Source organism: Neomonachus schauinslandi, chromosome 3, assembly GCF_002201575.2.
Source record: "Neomonachus schauinslandi chromosome 3, ASM220157v2, whole genome shotgun sequence".
Taxonomy (NCBI): domain Eukaryota; kingdom Metazoa; phylum Chordata; class Mammalia; order Carnivora; family Phocidae; genus Neomonachus; species Neomonachus schauinslandi.
Window position 1 is genome coordinate 28,940,692 of NC_058405.1, and position 27,664 is coordinate 28,968,355.

General features: G+C 38.2%; 1 protein-coding gene across 1 annotated transcript in view; it reads left to right on the forward strand.

Moving 5' to 3' along the window:
• Positions 1 to 748: 748 nt before the first annotated feature.
• Positions 749 to 27,664, forward strand: part of OBI1 (ORC ubiquitin ligase 1) — a 39,418-nt gene continuing 12,502 nt past the window's right edge. Inside the window, exons 1-5 of the mRNA XM_021697893.1 lie at positions 749 to 877; positions 10,188 to 10,323; positions 12,382 to 12,473; positions 15,505 to 15,753; positions 19,076 to 19,164. Coding sequence (XP_021553568.1) covers positions 806 to 877; positions 10,188 to 10,323; positions 12,382 to 12,473; positions 15,505 to 15,753; positions 19,076 to 19,164 — 638 coding nt within the window. The 5' untranslated portion in view covers positions 749 to 805. The remainder of the gene's footprint in view (positions 878 to 10,187; positions 10,324 to 12,381; positions 12,474 to 15,504; positions 15,754 to 19,075; positions 19,165 to 27,664) is intronic.

The window sequence follows — 27,664 nt, forward strand, 5'->3', positions numbered from 1 at the left end:
CACAATGATACATATCTTACCCAACACGCACCTGAAATGAAGGCTTTAAACGCTTGTGCAAGTGCTTTCCGGGAGTATGGACGACTGGCACTATCTGCAGCTTTCTCACTGGTGGGTGTAAATCAGAGTCCGTGGCTCGGACCCTTAAGTCTCTGTTAGAAACCACAGAAGGGCCAACGAAAAGAACGTCTTCAGGGCAAGTTGCCATAGAATGTAACCTGTCTCGGAAACAGATCAAAAGACAATCACTGTTGCTTTTAAGTGACATTACATCATTTCAGAATGGAAAAAGACCTGAGAGCGGCAGAAAGTTGTTTTGAAAAATTAAAATGCATAGATAGCATCTTTTCTCTTCCTGTTTTGACAGCGCCATGTGTTTGCAGACTGTGTAGGGTTTAATTTTTAGGCGGAAAATTCCCCCTCCACCCTCTGGGAAAGAGTAAGGCATTTAAAATCACCTTCCCCATCTTCCTCTCGGCCCCGCACTTTTTCATTTAAACTTTCAGGATCCTCCATCGATGCCTGTAGTATACTGCCTTCCTTCTTATTCTCAAGAATATTGCAGCTCCCCAACACGGGAATTTTTTTTTTTTTTTTTTTAATGAAAGGAAGGAAGGGAGGGAGGGAGGGAGGAAGGAAGGAAAAAAAGTCGTGGTGACCGCGCGATTCGAAAGCGCGTTTTCGTTTCCTCTCCCGGCGGACTGTGGCCCTGCCGGGCTGCCGTAGCCGGCCTCGCGCGGCCCCAGACGCGGCGAGGAGCCGCGGTCGGCGGGACTTCCGTGTTGGCGGGATTCTGAACGCTGCCATGGCTCAGACCGTGCAGAACGTTACATTGTCGCTCACTCTGCCCATCACGTGCCACATTTGCTTGGGGAAGGTAATGGGTGATTCTGGGCACTTCTACGAAACAGGGTCGGGTATGAAGTGGCCCTCCGGAGCCGAGGGCGGTCTCCGTGTGTGGCGGGGACGGGGCGTGAGGCGCCGAGATGGGTGCAGACGCTAACCCGCGTTCTCCTCAGGCAATGGGAGGCCGCGTCCTGGGGGACGGGATCGCGTCGTGATTACTGGGTTCATCTGTGTGCCTTTTGGAGGAGGATGACAGCGGCCTGGGGTCTGAAGGGAGGGCGGCCAGGCGGTTCTGCCTCCGCCGGCGGCCTCACCCGGCCGACTCCGGCGTCGAAGGAGGCCTCGTCAGAAAGGAATCTCAACAGTATTTTACGCCCCTGTGCCACCCGTGTGGCGTGTGGTGAAGCCCATTGAAGCACGTTTCCTGGGAGCCTTGCCTAAGATTCCTTCGTCCCCTACACAAGTTTAGTGTTTCTGTCCTTGGGCCTGCCTGCAGTGCTAGTTGGGGCGTCTTTTCCATTTCCAACCTCCTTTCCTTTGCTTAACCCAGCCGTGTCCTTCGCTCTGGGTTCAAAATTGGAAAAGTAGATAGTACCCGCCCTTAAGTGATGTTTAAAAATGAAAGGCATGGTCTTTTATTCCAGGGACGGATCGGCGAGGAGATAGAATACCCTCTCTTTGTGTTGCAAAAGGTGCCTAATGTGTTTGTGAAATGAGGTAGGAGAGAGTAGTTCTGAATTAGAAACGGAATTTTGAAGGTTCTAAAGCATTTGCTCTTTCGTTTCCGTTTGTGCCTCCCATTCGGTGTTTAAAAGAGCATTTCTTTAACGCATAGATCAAGAAGAGGAGAAGATACTATGCATGAAAAATCAGATTTTTCTCCACCCTGAATTGTTTTTACGTTTGTGGTGTGTCTGTATTTACTCTGAAATGCAGACTGAAACTACAGCCGCATATTTAGAATTGAGACATACAGACTTCAGAGAGCAAACATTTGAGTGCCAGCCAACACGATCATGGGCCTTAGGTGTTTGGGGTTCTGTGTGAATTTACTGAGTTCAAGAAGTAGGAAGTCAGGCTTGGAAGCAACTGATAACTTGATATCCCTCAGAATGAAATGCCAAGGAAATAGCAAATGTGCTGTGAGAGTATATAGGGGATGGCTTGATCAGTTCTGACTGGAGAGATCAAGGATGGCTGCATGGAGGGTGGTATTTGAGCTGGCATTTGCTGCCACTGCCTACTTACATAGCTGGGAGGAGGAGATGTTTGTGTTTGCTCTTCTACTTGGTTTCTGACATGAAGTTCCCACAAGTATATGTTAAATTCTGAGTGAATATACTCCCAGCAATAGCATTAAAAGCTGATAAAGATACCTTGGGAAATAATTTCCACTTGGTCTTAGTTGTATGCATTATATCTGTTTCCATTAGTTAATAGGCCCTTTTGCAGTTGTGTTGAAAATGTGTTCTGCCTGGTTGATTTTCCATACCTATGCTTTCTGTGTGTAACAAAAATGATTCTAGTAGAGGATAGTGCTTTGAAGATTACAGAATGCTTTTGTATGTATTTAATTACTTCATTTACTCCTCTCACCAGTGCTGTGAGATAGGCTGGTTGCCCCATTTTTTTTTTTTTTTTTAACATAAGAGAACTAAGGCTTATAGTCTCTGGTTTGAACCTCTATCGTTATCATTTGTGTCTTCAGTAGATTAGTTCCTAAAAACTGACGTGAGCAGACACTCTTGGGGGTCTCCTTCCCTCCCTCCCTCACTTTCTCTCTCTCTTTTTTTCCTGTATTTGTTGGCTGTGTTCTAAAATGAACTCTGCTAATAAAAAATTAACGATTTGTAAACTGTCATCTTTTTCTACTAGGGAGGCATAAAGGTGTGGTGGTTGAAGGCCTGAGTTCTATGTTCAGACTGCATGAGTTCTAGCTTCTTTCGTTTACTAGTTATATGACCTCATACAAGTTACTTAACCTCTTTCAGAGCAGTTTCCTTATCTGTAAGATGGGAATAGTAGTAGTAGCAACATCCTTCCTTGCATTTTGGGATGATTAAATCAAGTAATTCATATGTAGTGCTTAGCATAAGGTCTGGGACAGAATAATATTCAATAAATGTTTACCTTTAGTGTGGGTGCTGAGACAGGCCCTCCTATGAGCACACCAGCCTTTCAAGTAACTTGTTCTTTCCAGTGGCTTTCTGAGGCAGTGCACTTACTGAGGCAGTGCACTTACTTGATGAAGATTTGCTTTCCCAATGGAGTGAGTTTGTTCTAGAAATTGCCACAGGACGTCCAGAGGTTTTAACTGGTTTCATATAACTGTTGCCTTTTGTATAGTTAAAGCAAATCTGATCTGCTTAGACCATTTACCCTCCCCACATACTGGTATTTGTGGGATACTGGAGATAGCATAACCTGGGGTAGTAGGTACCATGTTCCCATTGTTACTTCCACCTCCCGGACACAGCATCTCTGGCCAACTCTGAGATCTGCCTTTAAGGTCCTTTTTGCCTAGCCCTCTCCCAGATAACCATTCTTTTGCCAACCTCATTATTTGTCCCCAAATCTCACCATCTGCAAGATCCTTTTCTTTTGCTTGTTCAACAGAATTAGGGGCCATTACCCCCTGAAAGGTCACTGTAAAAAAAAAAAAAAGCATATTACTTTAAAGGAGAAGGTTCGGGTAGGAGAGACCTTAAATCTAAATGGATAATATAGATGCTGATTGGGATGGGGAAGAATGGAAAGGTAAAGAACTAGTGGAGGTAGCCTAAGTATGCACATTGTCAATACTTTGTTTTTTTGATACAAATGTACTTAAAATTGGACAGTTTAGACATTTTGCATTTTCTGCCTGTCTCTACCTCAGTCTTTTTTTTTTTTAAGATTTTATTTATTTGAGAGAGAGAGAATGAGAGAGAGAGAAAGCACATGAGAGGGGGGAGGGTCAGAGGGAGAAGCAGACTCCCTGCTGAGCAGGGAGCCTGATGCGGGACTCGATCCAGGGACTCCAGGATCATGACCTGAGCCGAAGGCAGTCGCTTAACCAACTGAGCCACCCAGGCGCCCGTTATTGAATCTTTAAATATAAACTTTTTTTCATCTGGAAGGGAATCAAGCTTTATGTAGCTCTACGATATTAAGATTTGTACTTATGTAATGGCACGCTCTCTGGCTGAAATAATCTGAGATGAAATCAGCTTCCTTAGGGTGTGGGGTGTCTGTTTCTTGTAGAGTCCAGTAATAGGGTGGACTGTTTCCAGCTTAGAGTACTAGAGGAAGAATCCTTTTTTTTTTTTTTTTTCAGGGAGGACTTCTTGCCTTGCTTTCCACCCATATTGTTGATTAAAAATGTTGACAAGGTAAGGCTAGGTACAAAGCTTTATGCAACTTAGAGTCCTCATTCTAGGTTGACTAAATTCATTCATCAGTGTTCATCAGAGGCTGTTGATTGGCCAGCATGTTATCAGCCGCAGTACACTGAGCCCACATTTGAGTCCTGATTGCCTCTCAGTTCCCAAGAGTGGATTTAAGAACAGCCTTGTACATAACTATCACAAGTAATTTGCTTTGAAAAAAGCCATATGGACTACCATTTTTCTCTTTTCCAAATTAAGTTTAAAGAATGCAGACACTTCAAAAAATGTATAATAATATTGTGGGTTTTTTTAACATACTTAGAGCATAACAAAAAATTCACTAAAAAGAAGTGTTGATATATCCTAATAATTTTAAGGTTGGTATGTATAGCTAGCATATGTACTAAACAAATAAGATTCCTGAAAGCATTCTAAGTAGGGATAAAGGTAGGGGAGGCAAAAATGTATTACTTTTCCTTTTACCTGGACAGAAATGGGGACCTGGACCAATAGGCATTAAGCAACTTAGTTCTCAGGATAACACAGTTTTAAAGTTCTAAGACTGAAATTTTGGTCCAGAGCCAAAGATTTCTTGAAACATAACAAGAACAATCCAGAAATTTTATTTTTGAAAAGTTTCCAAATTCCCAAAGTTGGTGATGGTAGGGGAGCTATTAGCATCATTTCTATACCTCAGGCTTCTTTTTCAGTCTTTCTAGGTCTTGTCTCATGAAGCCCATAAAATGTTGACATAGGTGCAAGAAAGAATATTCTTTGAAGAAAGATTAGCTCTAGTCCCTAACAAAGGTGATAAGAGACAGAGGAGTTGACTTTAAGTGTGATTGCCAGGCTAGTTGGTTGTCTTTCCCTCCCATCACCTCCATCAGTGCCCCTTTTCTGTAGCCCCTACTGATCCCAAAGTCTTGATCCTAATCTTTTGCTTCTTTCAGGCATGTGCCCTCTATTTCTTACTCTCAGACTATTGTTTACTAACTCTGCCCTAAGGAAGAAAAATCTATTTCTTAGTTGAAAGAGCACTCAATTTGCAGCTGAGTCACATTGAATGATGGTTAAATACTGGTTCTGCCACTTATAACCTGTATTATTATTTCCTTGAGTCTCAGTTTCCACAGCTGAAAATGAATTTGATACTACCAGGGCCATTAGGTTATTTGGGAAATTCATGTGAATATCCTAGACCAGTGGTTCTCAAAGGGGTGGGATGGATTTCATCCCCCAGGGATATTTGGCAATGCCTAGAGATGTTTCTGATTGTCTCCAGGGGTGTGCTAGTTATGTCTAGTGGGTAGAGCCCAGGGATGCTGCTAGCTAAACATTCTACAATATACAGGAGAGCTCCCTACAACAAAAAGTTCCTCAGTCCAAAATACCAGTAGTCCTGCATCAGGCTCCCTGCTCAGCGGGAAGCCTGCTTCTCCCTCTCCCACTGCCCTTGTTCCCTCTCTTGCTGTATCTCTTTCTGTCAAATAAATAAGTAAATAAATAAAATCTTTTTAAAAAACCAAACATCTTCAAATAAAAGAAATGAAAACTATGCAGTAGAATTACAGATTTAGGGTTAATCTTTCTGCACCTAGGACTGTCCCCCTCAGGCCCATTCCAGTGATAAGAGCCCACTTTTTATACTTTGCTCTCTCTTATCTCTCTCCTCTTCCTCCCCAGCCTCAGGGTGTATTACCCTAGAATATCATTTTGACATGCTTACTCCAGATGAGTTTGGCATTGTACATGTCACTTGCTGTTGTCGTCTTGCATTTTTATTTTGTAAGAATACTGTTTTATTGCCACAGATCTCATTTGAGAGTAAATTGGATATAAAGTCTAATAACAGGCAACTTATGACTATTTCCATATCTCAGTAAGATTATATTAAGGAAAATTATGTGCGTGTTTAGGTATTGTATATACCAGGATCTGGGTAGAGGAAGAGGGGTGGACAGGAATTGAGGGAGGGCTAGATTCTTTGTATTTTGCTCCTGTAGGTTACAGTCAAATAAATAACAAGTCGTTTGTTTTAGTAGTTATTTATTTATAGATCTCGCTTCTCCTAAGCCAAATTTAAACCATTGTTTAGAAATCATCATCTGATAAGTACTTGCTCCAAAGAAATGAATTAGTCAACTCTTTCAAAACTCCAACACAATGACAGTGACAATACCATGTATCAAACAGTGAAAATGATTCTCCTGTGGGTGGCATTGCCAATGGTCTTAGCAGAGAGAGCTAAGTAGTCTGCCTGTGATTGTTCTTCTCAAGAATTTGGCATATTAAATGGGAAGGTTAAACTTTTGCTTTTACACAGTTTGTTAGTGGCCATTGACCTTTTGCTTCTTGAGACACTTTTAGGAACATTATTTCAGCCTTTCATTTTGATACATCAGAATTCAGTTTTATTAATCTTAGAGTGTGCAAGGCATTATATCAGGTGCTGTAGGTGGATACAAAGATGAGCATGCCCATCCCTTGATCCTAAGGAGGCTGAAATCTAATTGGGAAGCAGGATGTAAACAACTTTCTAAGTACAGTACAGAAAGAAATGAACATTAAATCAATGCATAAGGAGTACCCTTATGAAAATCAGACAAAGACCCAGTTAATTTTAAAAAGGATTAATGAAGGCCTTGCAGAAGAGAGAGGTAGCATTTGATTTTCGTCTTAAAAGGTGGAAGGGACTCTATTTTGATTGGGGAAGCTGGAGACCAGCAGGTTATATCAAGCTAAGAAATGAGAGCACAATCTGTCTTTGGCTCAGGTCATGATCCCAGGGTCCTGCTTCAGGCTCCTTGCTCAGCGGGGAGCCTGCTTCTCCCTCTCCCTCTGCCCCTCCCCCTGCTTTTGTGCGCGTGCGCACTCACGCACGCGCGCTCTCTCGGACAAATAAGTAAAAAATCTTTAAAAAAAAAAAAAGGTGGACAGAAGTGAATATTTGGAAGCCAGGAAGCTTGAGTGGGAGGAGGTCATTGCAATAGGTCCATGGGTAAAAGAATGAGAGCCTGAACTCATTATTGAGGTGAAGATGGAAAAGAAGGGATAGATGATAGGTAAAAGTAAAACAAAGCAAAAAACATTTTAAGGTAGATTTGCCAAATTTTGACAATTCTAGGATATAATTTTTTCACACTATAACTTTTTTGAAACCTGGCTGTATCAAGTGATGGCATCTTACAGTTGTAATTGGCAGCATTTTTCATACTTTTTTCTTAGTGGTACAGAAAATATTGGTGCATCTTAAAATCTCTGGCCACTTAGACTTGATATATGATACCAGGATTTGATGACCAACTGGATGGAGAGACTAAGTGAAAAGGGTGAGACAGACAGCTCTGAGTATTTTACTTCAAGTAATGAGGTGGTGGTGCCATTAACTTAGATAAGAAGGAGTGCAGGAGGAGGAGCAAATGTGTGGAGGAGGCCAAGTTTGGGTTTGGACATGTTATGATTGAGGCAGCTACAAGATCCTTACATGGAGTTGGCTCCGAGGCACAGATACAGTAATACTGTTACCTTTTCTTTTCTTTCTCTTTTTTTCTTTTTTTGAGGGATTGCTATCTGGAACCCTCTGTGTTTATATCTTTACATTATTATATCTTAATGCCTGGATGAAAAGTATAATAAGTTAAGCCATTATCTTCAGAGACAGAAGCCTATGCTCATTGTAACTAAAGGGCTTACCCAAGGTCAAACAGCTCAAGTGGCAGAGCTGGAGTTAGCCCCAGGTTTGTCTCTCAAAACCTAAGCTCTGCCACTTACTGAGGTCCAGTTACAAGAGGATTCTCAGGAGTTGTCATAGAAAAGATGTTAACATCATGTGATACATGAGATTAAGAGAGAAAATAGAACTATGCCAGATAAGATGGCCCAGGAAAAAAAAAAAATTAAAGAAAGCAGCTGTACCACCTCCAGTATTTTGAATATAAGCATCTCACTCTGATCCTCTTTTCATCATACCTACTCTCCAGCATTACTTCAGCCTTATCAAGACCGATTCGTTGACTCTATGAATATCACTTTTTCACCGTCATCATTACCATTCATATACTCATGTCCCTTGTTAACCATGGTCATTTATTATCATCGGTCCCTTGTCTCTCTCTCTCTTGGCACAAATCCAACTCTGGGTAAACCCATCTACTTATTTGCTTCCTGCCTGAAACTGAACAGGTAAAAATTGGTAAGAAAAATAAACACCTGTGTTAATTGGTTTTTGTTTATAGTAAAAATTACACATCTCAAATAGGAACTCAGCAGTGTTTGGCAGTCCTGCTATATGTAAATTACTAGTAAATTTACTTTCTCCCTTTTCAAAATACTGCTTTAATAAAAGAACTACGCAGCTGAGCTCAATCAACCCTCAGAATCATGGGAAAGAATAATAAATTTTTGCTTTAAATGAGAAAAAAAAAAAAATACTGTTTTCTCAAGTTGATATCCCTACCCACATCTCACTTTCGGCTGGTAACCTCACCTCATATTTAATGATTAAAATATAAGCAATTGGAATAGTTACAACATGAGTTCTCTCATTTTTCCATCAACACATCTTCTAACCCCTTTGCATTTGTTCTCACACCCTTGGCCTTCCCTTTTGTTACAATGAAAGACAGATCCTCAATCCCATAAAAGCCAAAACCTTTGCTTTGTGCTTTGGATTTCATTCCCTCTTGACTTCTTAGGGACTTTGCTGCCTATAGCTCTAATCCCTCCTCTTCTTCCTCCATCGTTAATATCCCCTCTTTACTGTATCATTCTCATTGGCATCCCTTACCATGGTCTTAATTCTTATGCTCACTCCTTCACAGCAAACCATGAAGGAATTGTCTATATTCTCTGTTGTCACTTAACCTTTCCCTGTCTCTCTCAACCTTCAGTCAAGTTTCCATTCTTACCATTTACTGAAGCAGCGCTTGTCAGTAACAGATCACAGTGACTCCCATGTAATTTAATCCCATAGTCATTTCTCTTTCCCTATCAGGCTCATTCTTTTTCCTCTCCTCTCCTCTCTTCTCTCTTCTCCTCTCTTCTCCTCCCTCTACTTTCTCTGTTTTCTCTTAATCTTCTGATCTCTAGTGTAGAAGGACTCTAAAATGGTATTTTTATTATTATTAGAACAGGAAACTATTGAAAATGCTATAAAGTATTTTGAGTCCCACAGTAACATTACCTTGTGAATCAAGAGAAAGCCTAAGCATTTCCATGTTATTTTGGTTTTTATTTAAAAATTTTTGCTACTTGAAGAATATTAAGTTATTGTTCCCTCTGGCAGTTCCCCAATTAATGTTAAATACTGTCTTAATAGCAATTACTAATCCAGCGAGTTTTTATTGAGTACCTACTGTGTACTAGGCTGTCTTCTAGGCATCAGAAATTTAGGAATGAATGAAATGAGGGAAGTTCTTGTTCTCATGCAGCTTCCTTTCTAATAGGAGAGATAGACATTAAATGTGTAAACAAACATAACATCAGGTAGAAAACTAACGTAACTTCTTTCTTCTACTTTCTGTCTTTTAAAACAGCGACACACACTCAGAACACCTAGTTAATCCTGACCGAGCCACCTAATTTCTTCACAATTTGGTTTCCTTATTTGTGAGGTATATTTAACTGTGTTTACCTCACAGGACTATTTAAAACAAAACAAAAACACAGAGAAAGTACATGTGAAAGCCCTTTGTAAAATATAAGACTATAGAAATGTAAAGTATTAGTATTTGTGCATATTGTATAAATGGAGTCAAATATTTTTATATTTAGTGCATGTTAGTATTTCTGTCAGCATTGTTTGCTGTTTAAATTATAAACCAGTGTTTTTATAAATCCTGAATAATTTCCTCTTAAAGCACCTACTCTGCTGTACTGTAGAGAAACTATTTGTTTGCTCTAAACTAAACTTATTGGGATTCTCCCAGTTATGACTATTGCCCTGTACTAAAAGTAGTGTTTCTTTTTTCAAAGGTACGCCAGCCTGTCATATGCATCAACAACCATGTATTTTGTTCAATTTGTATCGATTTGTGGTTGAAGAATAATAGCCAGTGTCCAGCTTGCAGAGTCCCCATCACGCCTGAAAATCCTTGCAAAGAGATTATTGGTAAGGGCCTATTTTATAAACACATAAAAACAGATTTGAAACAATCTCTAAATAGTGTATATTTGGAGAAAGACTAAAATAGACAATTTTCACTGATGTCATTTTGCCACTGTCATACTGGATGGATTGGTCATTTGTATAATCTGTAAGTGAACACATGAGTGGCACAAGCCACTATGAGAAATCTTAGAGCCTTGTGGAACTAACATTATGGTAAGAGGCTGTGCATGTGGACCAAAGTATTAATGGTTTAAAGCAGCAGGTGTTAAAGGTCAAAGAGGCCCATAGAGTTCAGGCAAGGAAGTTCAGCTGGGAATATCAAGAAAGGCTTCATAAAGCACGTGGCCTTAAGAGATTTAAGAATGGATAAAATTTCAACTGGTAAAGATTAGGGAGGGCATTTCATACAGAGAGAATAGCATGAACTAAGGATTAAAAGTAGGAAGACACAAAGCATGTTGTTAGAAATGATCAGTAGTTAAGTTTGGTCTGACTACTGAAATAAAGTATAAATTGAGACTTTAGTGCAGAGAATCTTGAGTAATAAACTAATTCAGGGACTTGCTCTGTGGGTGAAAAGAAGAGTAGAGTAAGCTGATGGTTTTGAACAAGGGAGTGGCAAGATCCAAAATGTGCTTGAGGAATGATATGTGAGTTGGGTTGAAGGGTAGAGACACAATGTGAGTATGTCAGGTAGGAGGCTCTAGCCCAATTAAGGGGGAATGTGAGTCTGGTTTAAGGATAAAAAAGAACATTCAGTGCAATACCAGTGTGGGTAAAAGGGAGATAAAACTTGAACTAGAAGATCCTTGAAAAATTAAACAGTTAAAGAGCGTTTTTAGTGTTTGGATTTTATTCTGCTCATATTAAGTTATCATTCTTAGATTGCAGAAATTAAAATGATTTTTACTTGTTTCTTGCTTTACGAAAAATTGAAAGTGAATCTGTCATTGGCTATGTAGAGAAAACACTTTTCAGAAAATGTAAGAAGTCATTGTAATAATCCCAATTTAGGGAAAATGGACTTAGTAAGATTTTTACAGTGGAAATGGAAAGGAAGATAAATACCAGAACAAAAGAAGAACTAGTAGGGCTTTGGAACTAAGAAATCCAAAGGAGGGATCAGAGATTATTCCAAGGTTTCTTTCTTGGTACTTGGGTGAAATCTGGTAGAGAAATATTTTTCTGTTGTGAACTTTGATGATTAAAATAATTTGAATGTGTTTTCCCCAGCTTCTCTTCACATACCTTCTCCTGCCTTCATATCTAAGTGACATTTCATAAATTCACTCAAGTAAAATAGTTCACTCATCCTTGTATTTGGATAGAATGTCCTGAAAAAGAACATCTGTAAAATGCCTTTGCTGTCATGATACTAAGAAGTACAAAGAAAGTAACCACAGCATAGTTGACGAGCTCTCAGAAAGAATTCATTTTGAGTGTATTTGTATCGCGTTACGGGCATACAGTTAATGCTGTGATTCATAATCCATCGTAACTGGGTTGTTAGATTCAGTTAAAAGATGCGTTAATCTTTTCATTTGTGTTACCAGTAACTAGGTATGTTTGAATACTTTGGTTATAATAATATATATATCATAATATGAACGCATATATAGAGATAGATAAACATATTAGATAATTATTTATGTGAAATTTAAATTGATAATATGGATGATGTATTAATTGGTTAAATATAAATATAAACATTAGTTTTATTACCACTTAACTGTTGTCTGGGATTCAAACTTTGCAGTAGTCCAAATGTGATAATTAACAAAATACAGCCTTTGCCTTCATTGAGTTTATTATAATAAGATACACAGGTAAGTAAACACCCATGATATTTTACTGAAGGTATTATGGTGTTATTTGATACTTACCTTTTCTCTAGATTGAGATAGAGAAAAGGCCTAGGTGGCAGCCCCAAGTGTGTATATAAGGGAAAGGTAGAAATTAAGCTGGATAAGTATATAAGACAATAAGAAAACCGTTTATCTTTGTTTTTATACTGCCTAAATCAGAAAAAAAGTTAGATTTTTTTTTTCCCCGCTGTAGGAGGAACAAGCGAAAGTGAACCTATGCTAAGCCATACAGTCAGGAAGCATCTTCGGAAAACTAGACTTGAGTTACTCCACAAAGAGTATGAGGTAAATAATAATTATAATTTAAAATGAGGACAACACTGAATTCAAGCTAAAACTGAGCTATCTCAGTCTCTGGACTTCTTAGAGTAAACATCCAATGAAATCTTATTTTAAATGCTATTTTAAAAATATCTTATTTGGGGGCATCTGGGTGGCTCAGTCGTTAAGCGTCTGCCTTCGGCTCAGGTCATGATCCCAGGACCCTGGGATTGAGCCCCGCATCAGGCTCCCTGCTCCGCGGGAAGCCTGCTTCTCCCTCTCCCTCTGCCGCTCCCCCTGCTTGTGTTCCCTCTCTTGCTGTGTTTCTCTCTGTCAAATAAATAATTAAAATCTTAAAAAAAAAAAATCTTATTTGAGGGGCGCCTGGCTGGCTCAGTAGAGTATGTGACGCTTGATCCACAGGGTCGGGAGTTCAAGCCCCATGTTAGGTATGGAGCCTATTTAATATCTTATTTGATAAATTTTTTTTCTTTTTCCCTTTTCTATTTCAAATAGAAGACAGGAACAAATATAAGCATTTTTTTTTCCTTTTTTTAATTTCAAATTTGTCCTCCACAGACACATCATTTTGTAAGTATTTGCTCCTCAAGTTGGGAGAGAAAAGAAACCCTCTTGTGAAAGTCAGTCTTCCAGCCCCCACAGGGCATTATGAATGCTCTGGTAAACAGTGACTGTAACTTTCATTCCGTTTTGTTTGTCTATAAATTCCCTGATAATTCTATGCCTGATTAGTTTTCATAAAATAAATATACCTATGTCAACTACCAGCAAAGAGATTTTGGTGTGAAATATGCTTTTTTCTTTCTTTTTTTTTTTTTTTGCATGTTAACCAGTGAGGTTATTTTTGGTTTTGTTTTTAATAAAAATTGTGTATATTTGGGGAACCTGGGGGGCTCAGTTGATTAAGTGTTTGACTTCATAGGCTCAGGGTCTTGGGATGGAGCCCCATGTAGGTCTCCCCGCTCAGTGGGGAGTCTGCTTGTCCTTCTCCCTCTGCCCCTCCTCCCCTCCTCCCCGCTTGTGCTCAAGCTCTTTCTCTGTCTCTATCTCAAATAATAAAATTTAAAAATTGTATATATTTATGTGCCCACAACATGATGTTTTGATATACATATCCATAGTGAATGATTGTGCTAACAAATGATTGTGCTAGCTAACTAACATAGCCATCTCCTCACGTACTTTTATTTTTGTGGTGAGAGTACCTGAAATCTACTCTGCTAGCAAATTCCAGTATTCAGTACAGTATTAACTATAGTCATCATGCTGTACATGAGAGCTCTAGACTTATTTATCCTACATAACTACAACATTGTACATATTGACCCATCTCCTTTCTCCCAACTCTACATTTCCCCTACCTCCCCACCCTGGGTAACCACTGTTTAACTCTGCTTATATATATCCAGTTTTTTTAGATACCTCATATAAGTGAGATCATGCAGTAGTTTTCTTTCTTGGGAAGGTGATTTAATATGGTGATGGAAATTTTCCAAATTAGCTTCATGCTAATGGAATATGTATGTTTTGGGTTTTTTGTTTTTTTTTTTAAGGTTTTACTTATTTATTTGACAGAGAGAGAGAGAGTACGCATAAGCAGGGGAAGTGGGAGAGGGAGAAGCAGGCTCCCTGCTCATCAGGGAGCCCAATGCAGGGCTCAATCCTAGGACCTTGGGGTCATGACCCAAGCTGAAGGCAGATGCTTAAGGGACTGAGCCACCCAGGCACCCCTGGAGTATGCATGGTTTTGAATAGTAACCATTAAACCCAGTTGTTATTTTATGTTGACTAAAGAGGGGATGTTATTAATCTCTTATTTTAACACAAAATATTTTTAAGTTAAAGTATAATATGGAAACTGCTTCAGTTGCCTCAAAAATATTTTGAAATAAAGTGGGGCATAAATAAATGACTGCATAAATGTTCGTTCATATATGTTTTCCAATTCATATTTGTTTATTAATGTATTAATTCCAACAAAAAACTTACTTTCTTATTTTAAAACGCAATTGAACTTGACATGTACTGTAATTTAAAGTAATAAATAGTACTGTCTGTTAACTCTAAAATGTATTCTTACATACTTAATGTTTATCATACTTAGGTATTAATCAGATTAATCCTTTAAGAGTTCACTGGCATATTGAACTACTTGGAGTTTATTTTCTAACAACAGAATTTCTAACAATCTTAGTTTAAGATGAAATATCTATTATAGATTAATAAATGGTATCACAAAAAAGAGTTCTAGACCAAATGTTTAGTAATTGGATTTAAGACAGCAGTTCCAGATGGGGAAAACTAATACTTGAAATAGTCACAGTGGTAATTGAAGAACCAGAATATAGAAAAGTTAAAGTAAAACTAAAAATTAACCACACGTATTCTGAAGGAAAGTGGAAGGACATGGTATAGGGTTACACTCTACTTCAAATGCAGAAGCAAAAATGTAAACATCAAACAAAACTATTATGACCTTGATCAACACTGTTTCTTTTTAATTCCCCTTACTAAAGCAATTAAACATGCCTAAGAATTTTCTTCTGCGGAATCTACTTCCTTGTTGAATTCATGTGACTTGTCTTGTTTTCTGGCTTTCTTCAATAAAATCAAAGATCTGACATTTTTATTTTAATTTTGTTTATTTTATTTTTTAAGTTGGTTCCGTGCCCAGTGTGGAACCCAGTGCAGGGCTTGAACTCATGACCTTGAGATGAAGAGCTGAGCTAAGATCAGGAGTTGGACGCTCAGCGAACTGAGCCACCCAGGCGCCCCAACATTTTATTTTTTTAACTACAAACTATCGCTGAATTAAAATGAAAGCAGTGGAAATGCCAGCTTTTACCAGAGTCAAATACATTTTGAGAATTTCAGCTGTATGTGACTTTCTGCCTACAAAGCTATTCTGATGCATAATGAATCTGTGTACCTACAGAATTTTGAGTATAAAATTTAAAAACACATTGACCTCAGTTTAGCATATATATGTGTTTAGTATCTGTGTCTATCTAATGGCCATGCAATTCTTTTTCAGGATGAAATAGATTGTCTGCAGAAAGAAGTAGAAGATCTTAAGAGTAAAAATCTTAGCTTGGAGTCACAAATCAAGACTATTCTGGATCCTTTAACCTTGATGCAAGGCAACCAAAATGAAGACAAGCATCCAGTTGCAGATAATCCAAGTAAAATTGACCCAGAAACTGTAGCAGAGTGGAAGAAAAAACTTAGAACAGCTAATGAAATCTATGAAAAAGTAAAAGATGATGTGGATAAGTTAAAGGAAGTAAGTTGTGGTTATTTTTAAAATTCTGCTGTGGTTTTTAAAATTCTGTATTTTAAGTACCTTCAAAAGTAAAATAGCCATATTATCTTCACTCATTAGAAAATTTTGGGGGAAGGACAAAAATCTCTGGATGAGCATTTACAAGCAGTAGAACTTTTTTCTCCTTAAATGTCATTAGCTGCCAAGAAATATCAGGTCATTCCATTTGTGACCATAATTGGAGACTGTAGTGCTTTTGTATGAGTTTGCATCTTCTTGTAGAAGAGTGACATCAGTTTAAAGGATGTGTTTCTATTTACCCTCTTTGTGGTTTGCCTTAATTTTTTCTTAAGCTTATGTCAGTGACTGCCCTATATGCATAAAAACAAATGTATTCAATTCTCTACCTATAAAATGGAAGGTTTGGAACATATCTTTTCTAATACTACCATTCTCTGATTTTTAAGATTGTAATTAGTTAAAGACTGAATGACTAATTCCAAGGAAGCTTTGAGTAGCTGCTTTGGAATACTCCATGTAAGAAAGTATTGTAGCTTATGAAGTGGGTTCATTTTTTTCAGTTATTCTTCCTTTCACCCAACAAGATAAAGCATAGGTGGAAAAGGCAACCTCTAGGCTTTTTCAGTCTAGAAAAAGAGATGAGATCCATGCCGTCAGTATGAGAGGTTGTTATAATCAAGTGCTGTAGAGTTTTGTTGGCCAGAAGGACCAGCCTTTGGCTTTCATTTCAAGTTTATCCACAGCGGAGTCCTGCTGTGCTGTATGGAGTTGGTTTTGTGGTATCCATGTCCACAGCCGCCCATTTAACCTGTCTCTATTCACTTAAAATATTGTTACTGTGTTGAATGATTGAGTCCTGCCTCCTTGAAAACATTAATGAGCTCCTTAAAGAACTACCACCACATACTGACACCCAGATCCTCAGTGAAGCTGAATAGCATAGCAGTGTGCAACTTAATGTAAATACTAAGCCATCTTCACATATCTGCCTATAAAATAAATGTTGTTTGAGCTCAGGAAAGGCCATAATGAAAGAAGGGAACTTAGTGCTTTCAGAGAACAAAGAAACTATAGATAGAATTACACTGAGTTTGTTACAAGTTTAGGGGAAGTATGTAGTTTCTTTGGGTATTGAAGGCCAACATTAGCCTGTTGGTTTGTCCAAGAAGAGGATATAAAAAGGAAAGACAGCTGGAAAGTTACAGTATTTATTAATCTACTGTGTCCGCTTTAACTTCCCTTCGTCTTCTTGGGCTATCATTAAGTTCTATGTGGTCTCTTTTATAGTTATTAAACTTCATTTAAATTTTTGGCAATAAATGCTTCTTTGAAGATGAGGATCTGTATGAAAACATTATTCTGGGCTTGTAAAAGTGGTGTAGGGGGTGTATGTGAAAGAAAAGTACATAAAACACAGTTTTTCTTTGCTCTTTTAAAGCTCACATATTAAATTCAATACCCAAAGCTACACTGAGACCTCAGAATTATTTGGGATATTTAACAAGCCTATTTTGGATACCTAGTGGTGGTATTAGGTAATACTAGGCAATAAATGGGGGGCACAAATGAATTAAAAAACGCGGAAGCAAAATTTGAATGTGAGGTACAAAATAACATACTATAAATCAAATACAGGAGTACAAAAGATTCAGACTACACAGCATGAGTGAAATGGACTTGTTTTCTGATGTTTCCAGGACTAGGTAAGTGTTGAAACCATTATGAGATCAGTATCATTTACGCAATCAGTATTACAAATGCAAAATAGTTATGTGAAGTCCTAGGTGCAACAAATGGGTAGAACTTTGCGCTTTGTAATCTTGACCCACCTAAACTGAAAATACCTCTGATGGTTTAAAAAAAAAAAAAAAAGAAAAGAAAATACCTCTGATAGTTGAGGAACCAGCCAGCCCATAATGAGGATATTAGAGAGCCACAGGACTGGTGAAAGACCTTGAAATGTAGTGATACAGTATGGAAGGGATGGGGAAGAGAAGTCAAATGAGTTTCTAATTTAAGCTTGCCATCATCATCAAAAAGCATTCACTAAGTGCCTCGTCTTATGGTGCTGTGTTTGAGAGCTTAATTCATTGTCTGTGTGTATGAGGAAGTAAATGACTTTCCTTGTATCTTCAGAGGGTAATAGTGTTTATCAGTCACTTAAAGAATTAACCCTCCACAGTACTGGTTGGTTTGCAACCATGAGGATAAGTAGCTGCTCAAGAGCCCAAAAAGAACCTCCATGAGTGTAAGTACAAGAGCTAGCTAGGCTTTGTGCCCAGAAGAATGTTTTTTGCCCTTCCTCTCTTGTCATCCTCTTGGGGTATTTGTGTGGGGGTGGATGAGCAGTATAGTCAGAAGTTCTGGAAATTATTCAAGAACATTGGTCAAATTTTTTAAATTGTTTTTAAGTCTTTTGGTTTAAGCCTTTTTGTTGACAGTAGTTTTCGTGACCCATTCACTTTAAAATGTTTTAAATGTCAATGTTCTAGTCAAACGAAAGACATTTCTCTTGCCAAGTTAGTGAGATTGGTTTCTAGGCTAGGGAGTGTTATTCTTTGGAATTAAAAAATGCCATGACTGAGGAATTTAAATAGCTTTTAAAAACACTCTAAAATTGAGGCACACTACTTTTTATCCAGAATCAATATTCAACTTCTAAATTTTCTAGCAATTAATGTTTTGTTAGACAATTTTTAGGTATCATACAATTCAGAAAGAAAGTCATACTTGGGATTTTTTTAATCAAAAGAGAATTCTTAGAATTTTATTAGAAAATATTGACCCAATTTTGAGAGTCCCAGAAGTTGTGAGCCAAGGCATTTGGGAAAGCCTTGTGAAGAAAGAAAGCAAGTGGTTTAACTATATTAGATTTGTTATCACTAAAAAGCTATTTTTAAGTAGCAACCCAAAATCAGTCTTACAGCTCATAATTCATGAGAATTAACTCTTAGCATTAGTTTTGCAAATAATTGCATGTAGTATAATGTTACCATGCCTAGAATATTCAGTTATGTGAAAAAGGAAAAAAAAAAATATTTGCCATTAGTATAGTCCCTTAATGATGCTAAGCTAACTAACATAGCTGTTTATTTCCCTGGATAGGAGAGTTGCAAAGTGCTTGGGGATTATGGATTAAAAATGCTTGGTTGTGTTCACAGTTTTACAAGTCATTCCCAGTGGTGATTTTAAGTTTCTGAGGACCATGTTCTAGTATTCAATTTTCTGATATCACTCTAAAAAATACAGATGGCTCATGACATAATTTTTATAAGGCACTTGTTTTAGTTCATGCTTAATTATTTTCAACTCTTTTTTAAAGGCAAATAAAAAATTGAAATTGGAAAATGGTGGCCTGGTGAGGGAGAATTTACGACTGAAGGCTGAAGTTGATAACAGATCACCCCAGAAGTATGTATTTTGCTCATAAAGCAATGTTTCAGATGATGTCAATGTTTTAGAATAAGCTGCTATTATTGTATGTGTTTTTCATTTGACTCTTTTCATTGAAACATGTAGATTTAAATACAATGTCTTGCCTGTAAAAGTCAAGTGTATACTTATGTTATTGGTGAAATCTTTGTGTCATTTAAGGCTAATTTTGAAGAAAGGATTTCATTCTTATTCTTTTTCCTTATCTGATTAGCAGGAGGATTGTTTTATGTGACCTAAGACAGGAAAAGTTTCACTTGGTTTTGTATGTAACTGTTTAATAGTACTAACAGAGAGTAGGGCGATTAATGTAATGCCCTTTAGATATTCTCTGAAAGAATCTTGATAGTAGTTAACATATGTATAGTGCTTTCTCTTTGCCAGGTACAACAACCTGTGATGTACTATTAGTGTTCTCCATTTACAGATGAAGAGACAGAGGCATAGAGAGATTAAGTTAATTTTTTTTAAAGATTTTTTTTTATTTATTTATTTGAGACAGAGAGAATGAGAGAGAGAGAGCACATGAGAGGGGGGAGGGTCAGAGGGAGAAGCAGACTCCCTGCCGAGCAGGGAGCCTGATGTGGGACTCGATCCAGGGACTCCAGGATCATGACCTGAGCCGAAGGCAGTCGCTCAACCAACTGAGCCACCCAGGCGCCCCGAGAGATTAAGTTAATTTATCCAATCTGTACAGCTAGTAAGTAATGGAAATAGGATTTGAACCCACGTAGTCCAGTCCCAGAGTCCATGCTGTATTACATTACAGAGAGAACCATTACACTATTACATTAACCATTATACTAAAAAGCATATCTGAAATAGAGTTTAAGGCATTATTTGTTGAATTTTAGACTGATTTTAATTATACAATTAAGTGAATCTATTCTTCCTTTATGATGGGATAGTTTTCATTCCATTCCAAGTAAGACAGTACAAGTATTGCCCTGTTTAACAGTTTGTTTAAAATTATAAGAAACAATTGAGAGTTGAGAGTTAAAGATGGAGAAAAGATGGGAGATAGCACTTGAAGTTTTTCTTCTTCAGGGGAAAAAAAAAGGTAAGCAGAGAATATAGCCTTCCGTCCCTCTGTGAGGGGTGGCATATCAGAACTCCACATTTTCCTTCTGTAATGACTAGACTTCATTTCTTCCTACTGGAAAAAGGCAAGGCAGACATAAGCAGCTGGAAATTTGTCCTACCAGAAGTAACTCTCTGCTTATCATATGAAAAAGAGAAAACACTGCGTTTAGTAAAACCAAGTGTGGTATCAGGAAATGGTAGAAGTAAACCATAATTACTCAAAGCAGAGATAACTAACCAATAGAGAAAGAAGCATAGCTTTTACCTTTAAATAGTTCCTTCCCCTGTGCTTTCCAACCTCATTTTTCTTTCACTTCAGATAATGTTCTACTTTGACAAATTAGTGAAATAAGCTTAGGAAATGTTGCTGTTATGTGGTGGTTTGAATCTCTGCTCCTCTCATTTATTGGCACCTCACCTTGCCAGTCTTAGTAATGCTTGTCCATTAGTTGCATTTCCCACAGTGTGCTGAATGAACTAAAGCTATTTTGTCTGTAGCTTTTATTTCTTGAAAAGTTGCCCACCAGATTTCAGATTTAATGCCAGCCACCAGGATGTGTTTTTAAATATCCACGGTTCCAACCTGATAAGTAACGGAAGAATCTCACCTGAAGAAACCTGGCCTCTGACTATCCTAACAAACAGCCACACTTCTGAAACCCATATAACTTTAGGAGTTGCTATCTTTAACTTCCATTCCTTCCCTTCAGGGGAAGGGAACAGTTTCACTTAAAAAAACGATTTGAACTGACCCCTATTCCAGATCAATTTGCAATGCATTGAGGTATTAAATGCATTGCAGTTGATTTATAGCTTTGTTTACTCTGCATCACCAAACCCTAGTGGGATTCAGAGAGAAGCTGACCACAGCTGAAAATACCCAGATCTGGTTCACCTGAAGAGAGCTTCTATTTGTTTTGAAAAAATATGAAATTTCAAGAGTGTAAAAGTAAATGCAAGCAAATAAAACCATCTGTTCCATTTTGTTCCCTTGATTAGGAAGTTCCTTAACCAATTATTTTTCTTTTGTCTACTTGGTTAGGTGTCAAGGTATCCTTTTTATGCACATAGCTTTAGTTTCCAATGTATCCTTCAAATTGCGCAGACATATTCTACAAATCATGCAGAGGAGAGAGCTTTAAGATTTAGATACTAGAGAGGAAAAAATTTAGAAAAGTGTCATTGTCAGCTTGGGCTATCACAGCAAAATACTTTAGACGGAGTGGCTTAAACATTGAATATTTATTTTCTCACGGTTCTGGAGGTTAGACATCCCAGATCAAGGTTCAGCAGTTTTAGTTTCTGGCAAGGGCTCTCTTCTTGACTTGCAGACAGCCACCTTCTCACTGTGTCTTCACATGTCTGAAAGGGAGTTTTGGTCTCTCTTCCTCTTTTTTTTTTTTTTTTTTTGGAGAGGGAGAAAGGCGGGGGTGGGGGAAGGGCAGAGGGAGAGAGAAAAATCTTAAGCAGGCTGCACGCCCACACCCAGCACAGGGCTCGATCTCACAACCCTGAGATCATGACCCGAGCCGAAATCAAGAGTTGGATGCTTATTAAGTTAAAGAGATTAAGTTAATTTATCAGGTGTCCCCTCTATTCTTCTTCTTATAAGGACACCAGTTCTGTCAGACTAAGGCCTCATCCTTATGAGCTCATTTAACCTTAATTACCTCCTAAAGACTCTCTTTGTATAGTCAGACTGAGGGTTAGGGCTTCAGCACATGAATTTGGCTGTGGGTGGAGAATACAGTTCAATCCATAGCAGAAGGTATTTCTTTTGAAGACACTCAGATCATGCTATTACCCTCAACGAGACTAACATATGATGTGGACAAGGGTGACTTAAACATTTACATTGGTCTCAAGTAGAGAGTTCTGTATAAAAGTAATGTATTTTATAATACTTTAAAAATAGTGCTATAAGCTTTTAAAATGAAAATCTGGGTTATTATTTATCTTCTCTGTTACTGTTTTTCTGTCTGTTTCCATCCATTATATCCAGTCTTAAAGCGTGCCTGGATAATATTCCTTCCTCAACTTTAACCTAAAAGCCTTTTTGAGCAGTATGTCAGATATTCTGCTAAGCATATTTTTCTAGGCTTCAATAATATCTATTCTGTTCCTTGTCAAAAATCCATTGTCCTAATATCTAAACTGGTGGTCCAGAAAATGGGGTCTTTTTCTTTGATTTTATATAGCCACTTCCTGAATTTTTCTTCTCTTCTAAAATAGTTTATTTCACTAGGGAAAACCATTTGTTTGCCCTTTCAGTTTTCTTTAACATGGAGTTGTAAGAGAATCAGATCTAATGTTCATAACTCCAGAGGTGGTGGTGTGTCCTTTAGTTTATAAGGCTGATAATTTGAAGAAAACTTACTCTCCCAGCCAGCCAGGGAGTACTGAATGTTTATTTACTTAACACTGTACAAGGTGCATTGAACTATATAAAATAAATACTCTTCCTGACCCCTAAAGTAGGTTAGGTCCCTTTGCTATAATTTCTCTTACTACTTTGTACTTTCCCTTCATAGCACATATCATAATTGCTAGTAGTTAATACTTTGTACAGCTGTTTCACGGCTTTCTTCTGACTAAGCCAGGACTATAGTTGTATTCACTATTGTAGCCACTGCATTTTATAGAGTTCTGGTTCATATTCTGCTCCTAATATGTATTTGTTGAGTAAATGGATGATAAAGTTAGCTCTTTTTTTTTAAAGATTTTATTTATTTATTTATTTGACAGAGAGAGAGAGCACAAACAGAGGGAGCAGCAGAGGGAGAGGGAGAAGCAGGCTCCCCACTGAGCAGAGCCCGAGGCAGGACTTGATCCCAGGACCCTGGGGTCATGACGCGAGCTGAAGGCAGACGCTCAACCCACTGAGCCACCCAGGCGCCCCAATAAACGTAGTTCTTAAGACTAGGAGGAAACAGACAAATCCTAAATGTGGTACACTTAATAGGAAAAATGGCTAGGTGGTGTTATATGCAGCTGATGAGTCACAGACTCTACCTCTGAAACTAATAATATACTGTATTAGTTGATTTTAAATTAATTGTTTTTAAATTTAAAAAAATGAATAAAAAAAATCACTGACAAAATGGGAAGGGGGGTATGCTTTACAATAAAAGAGAATTAAGAGTCAAAATAATCAGATGCAGTATATGGATCTTGTTTGGACATTGATTCATAACAAAGCATGTCAAAAGACATTTTTGAGGCAATTGGGTAAATTTGAATATGAGCTAGATATTAGGTGATACCAAGAGATTACTGTTAATTTTGTTTAGGTAACTGTGGTTACCTAAGAAAATGTCCATATTTTCTTTTAGAAATGAATACTAAAATATAGACTATAGAGTATTTTAATAGAAGAAAGGGGATGTATAATAAAAAAATAAAACCCATGAAACATGGCCCCTGCCTCTAGGAAGCTCATAATCTAATGAAGTCAAGAGGCAAAAATACATGAAACAATTAAATACTGAACAGATTTAGTCAAATAGTAGAGACCACAGTAGGAATTTAGAGAATGACCAGTATGTTGCAATGGTGAAAGTCTTTATCAAAGAGGCCGGACTTGAGCCTGGCTTTGAAAGATGGAGATTTCCATGAGGAGGAAAGCATTCTGAGCTAGAGAGAAGCAGCTTGAGCTGTTAGAAATGCTAAGTAGTCCCTTTAGTTCCAGGCCCTGGTCTCTAGTAGTAGCTACAGTTATGCTTGAGAAACATGGTGGCTTCCTTCTCAGACTGATCGGAGCAGAACTCCTCTATGTGATTTGCATCTCTCTCCATCGTGACTATCATCACCCCACTTAAATAGCTGGTTAGCATGACTCTACTGTATCCATCACTCTGTGCTTTAAACAGAAAGGCCTGTTCTCAGTCTACTGTTCAGTGCGGAAGCCAAGAGTGTCACACCTCCACATGGTAAAAAGCAACAAAAATGAGAAGAAGCTAAGGGGTGTTAGTATTCCTAAATACCCTTGGCTTCAATTACTGTTCCTAAACTGTGCCCAGAAAGGTAGGTATACTTGTCCTTGATAGAGTTAGGAGTTCCTTAGTATTTTTTTTTTAGCTTGAAGAGATACGAAGAATTGACTTGTAAAGCATTTGAAGGTTTCATGCCCTGTCTCAGATCTTTCTGTTCGGTTGTGCCATTTTTTTTTGCTCTAGGCACACTAGGCAGGGTTTCTGCGGTTTGTGCCGACTATTATGAGGCTTTAGTGGAGCGACAGTTCTTGCCCTCGGCTACTAACTTACCTTAACAGCATAGGGTGTTAAACTCCATGTATAAAACTCTATAGGTCATTAATATCAAACTTGGTTATAGTTGGATTAATGGCTTTCCTTTCTATAAATATGTATTCAGGAATGTTATGTGTTCTTGTCATTGTGTCTTTAGTGAGATCTATGGATTTGATAATGTCTCCCTGCATGCAGCTCTTTTACTGCACAGCAACCCAAGGCTTGTCATTATGGACCAATCTTCCCCCATGCCCCTGCTCCTTCTGGGGGAAGATAAAGGCTCCAGATACTCTCTGGATAGTAAACAGTATCTCCTGTTATTAGTATAAGAAAAAAAGTACTCCGAAGAGGAAAGCATAGATTTCATAGATTATGACCTGGGCTTTCTTCCCTTTTTGCTGTATTTGTGTTCCTTGATGAGCCATCGCATTTACTCCCATAGCTTTAATAATCATCTACCTGTATGTCAGAAATAAAATAAAATCTAATAAATCTTTGTTTGGTTTTACATTTTTTCTTCAGTTGTAGATTCATATTTCTGTCTGTTTTACACCTTCACCCAAGATCCTATACCTTAAATTCACCATATAGCATGGTGTTTAAATAAATGCTTAGCACTGGAGACAGACTACCTGGATTCAAATGTCCCTGCTTCCCCTCTGCCCCTCCTTCCCCTACAGAATTCATTTTCACCATACTTGAAATGGTCTTTTTATAAAATATAAATCAAATTATATAAAAGTCTCCTAGTTAAAACTGTCCGGTTTTTTCCTAAAATAAAATCCAGATTCTTCACAAACTAGTCTATGTTTGCCTGTTCCACTTCATATTATTCTCCCAACTCATCCTGCTCCAGCCATACTGGCCTTCTTCTGTTTCTAAAACATGCTGGACTTTTTCTCTCTGCTTAGAATGTTCTGCTTCTAGATCTTAATGTGGTTGACTCCTTCTGTCATCAGATTCAGAGAGGCCTTTCCTGATCATTCATTCTAAAGCAGCCCTCTGCTTCAGTACTTTCTAAGTCCTTACTCTGTCTTACTGTGATACCACAGTAATAAATAAAATCATGGCATGATGAAGCAGTATAGTGTGATTATGAGCGCAGGCTCCAGAGCCAGACACCCTAGGACTGAACTCTGGTTTTGTCTACTTACTAGCTCTGTGATTTGGGGGAAGACAGTTAACATTTTTGTATCTCTGTTCTTGTCTTCTGTGAAATGAGGCCAAAAGTAGTACCTATCTAATAGGTTGTAGTAGGGGTTAAATAAATTAAAACTTGAAATGTGCTTATAACAGAGCCCACAGCTAGTACTGAACCAAGGTTATAGTATATTGTCTTCCTAGCCCTAATCGGTCTGAAATTATCTTGTTTACTTAATAGCTTGATCTCTTTGTTGTCTGTCCCCTCCATTCTAAACTCTTAAGCTCTGCAAGGGTAAGAATCTTACTGCCTGTTTCCTTTACTTGCAAAACCCCAGCACCTGAAAGGCATCTGATAAATATTTGTTGAATAATTCAATGAATAGATAAATAACACTCAATAAATTACTTAATCCCTTGGAGCCATCATTTTCTTTATATACAGTGTGGATGATGTGTTACTGCGAGGATTAACAGAAATAATTTCATGTCCTTGGAACAATGTGTAGCACAAAGAACTGATAGAGGTGTGTGTCTAAATAATTGTATCCGTTATCCATTCTACTCAAAAGATTGTTTATCCTCTTGCTTTGTTCCTATCCTCCTTAATGGCTTTACTACTCATCTGGTTGCCTCAGATAAAAACCTCGGTCTTCTGTTTCTCCACCCCTTCTCCTCATCCCACACCTAATTGTTCAGTATATTCTATCTGTCCTACCTCTTAAATGTCTCTGTAATCCATCTTCTCATTCCCACTAGTTTAGATCCACATGATTTCTTGCTTAGTCTATTTTAAACAACCTTCTGACTGCTTCCTCTTCTTTTCCACTCTCAACCCTAAAGCATCTGCCTTATTGTTGCCAAGATTCTAGAATATAAATTTGATCATCTCACTCCCTTGTTTAATAACTTTTGGTGATTCCCCATTGTCCTCAAATTAAAGCCCACATTTCTTCAGAAGTTTGTGAGGTTCTTTACAATATGACTTTAGCTTTGGCCTTTTTGTGTCCTCTCCAACCTTCCCGTTCTTATACTCTGCTTTGGCCATGCTGAATTTCTCACTGGGCCCAGATTCACCGTGTTATGACATGGCCTTTGCACCTTTGCTCATGCCATTTCCTTTGTTTTTCCTGGTCCTTCCCATTAGCCTCTCCCTTTTTATTCTGCTTTGTTAATTCCTCCGCAGTTACTCTTATTTGTGAAGCCCTTCATGATTTCCTAAGACAGAAGAAACACTTTCCTCTTGTTCTTCCCACTGTTCTTACATTATTAAGGATCACATGGTATACTGACAAGTTCCATGACTGTCATGCTCACTTAATCTACTGGCTAGCTTCTTGGAGCTAAGACATATTTATAAAAATGCATGCCATATGTGTATCTGTATAAAATACATGTAAGTGTGTGTATGACTCTGTGTGTGAGTGTGTGTGTGTGTGTGTTCTCTGGAGACTGGCAGAAGGAAGGAGTCGTTATACTCTAATACTCCATGCTGCAACGTGGAAGGAACTAATCAGGGAATTAAGATTCTGAGCTTTCTTGAAGCTTAAAGTACAAAGAGTTTACAGGGACAAGAAACTCCCAAGATTCTTGGCATTCTCTCCAAATGAGAGCAGAGGGATTTCCTGAGGTTTTCCTGAGTCATACTAGAGATTGGGAGCAAGAAAGGGGAAAGGAGGAGGTGATGTTGCTGGGCTTTTGGACAAGGTTTCTTGTCTGAGTCTCCTTACTTGAACTGGATTTATCCTGCTTTTATCTGTCTCCATGCTGACTCTGAGCTGTGGCTCCTGGGTTCACAGTTCTGCTCTTCCTAAACTGTGTCTCAAGACATGCCAGTACCACCCAGACTACTCCTGTGTTTCGACTTCCTCAGCAGCACCTCTGGTCTTGCTGGCCTTGGCTATTGTCCCTTCTTGACCTATTCTGGCCTTTTTTACTTCTAATGATTCTCCCCTGACAAACGCCATGATTCCTGGTATTTGACCCCAGCCTGATCTGATGACTGATTC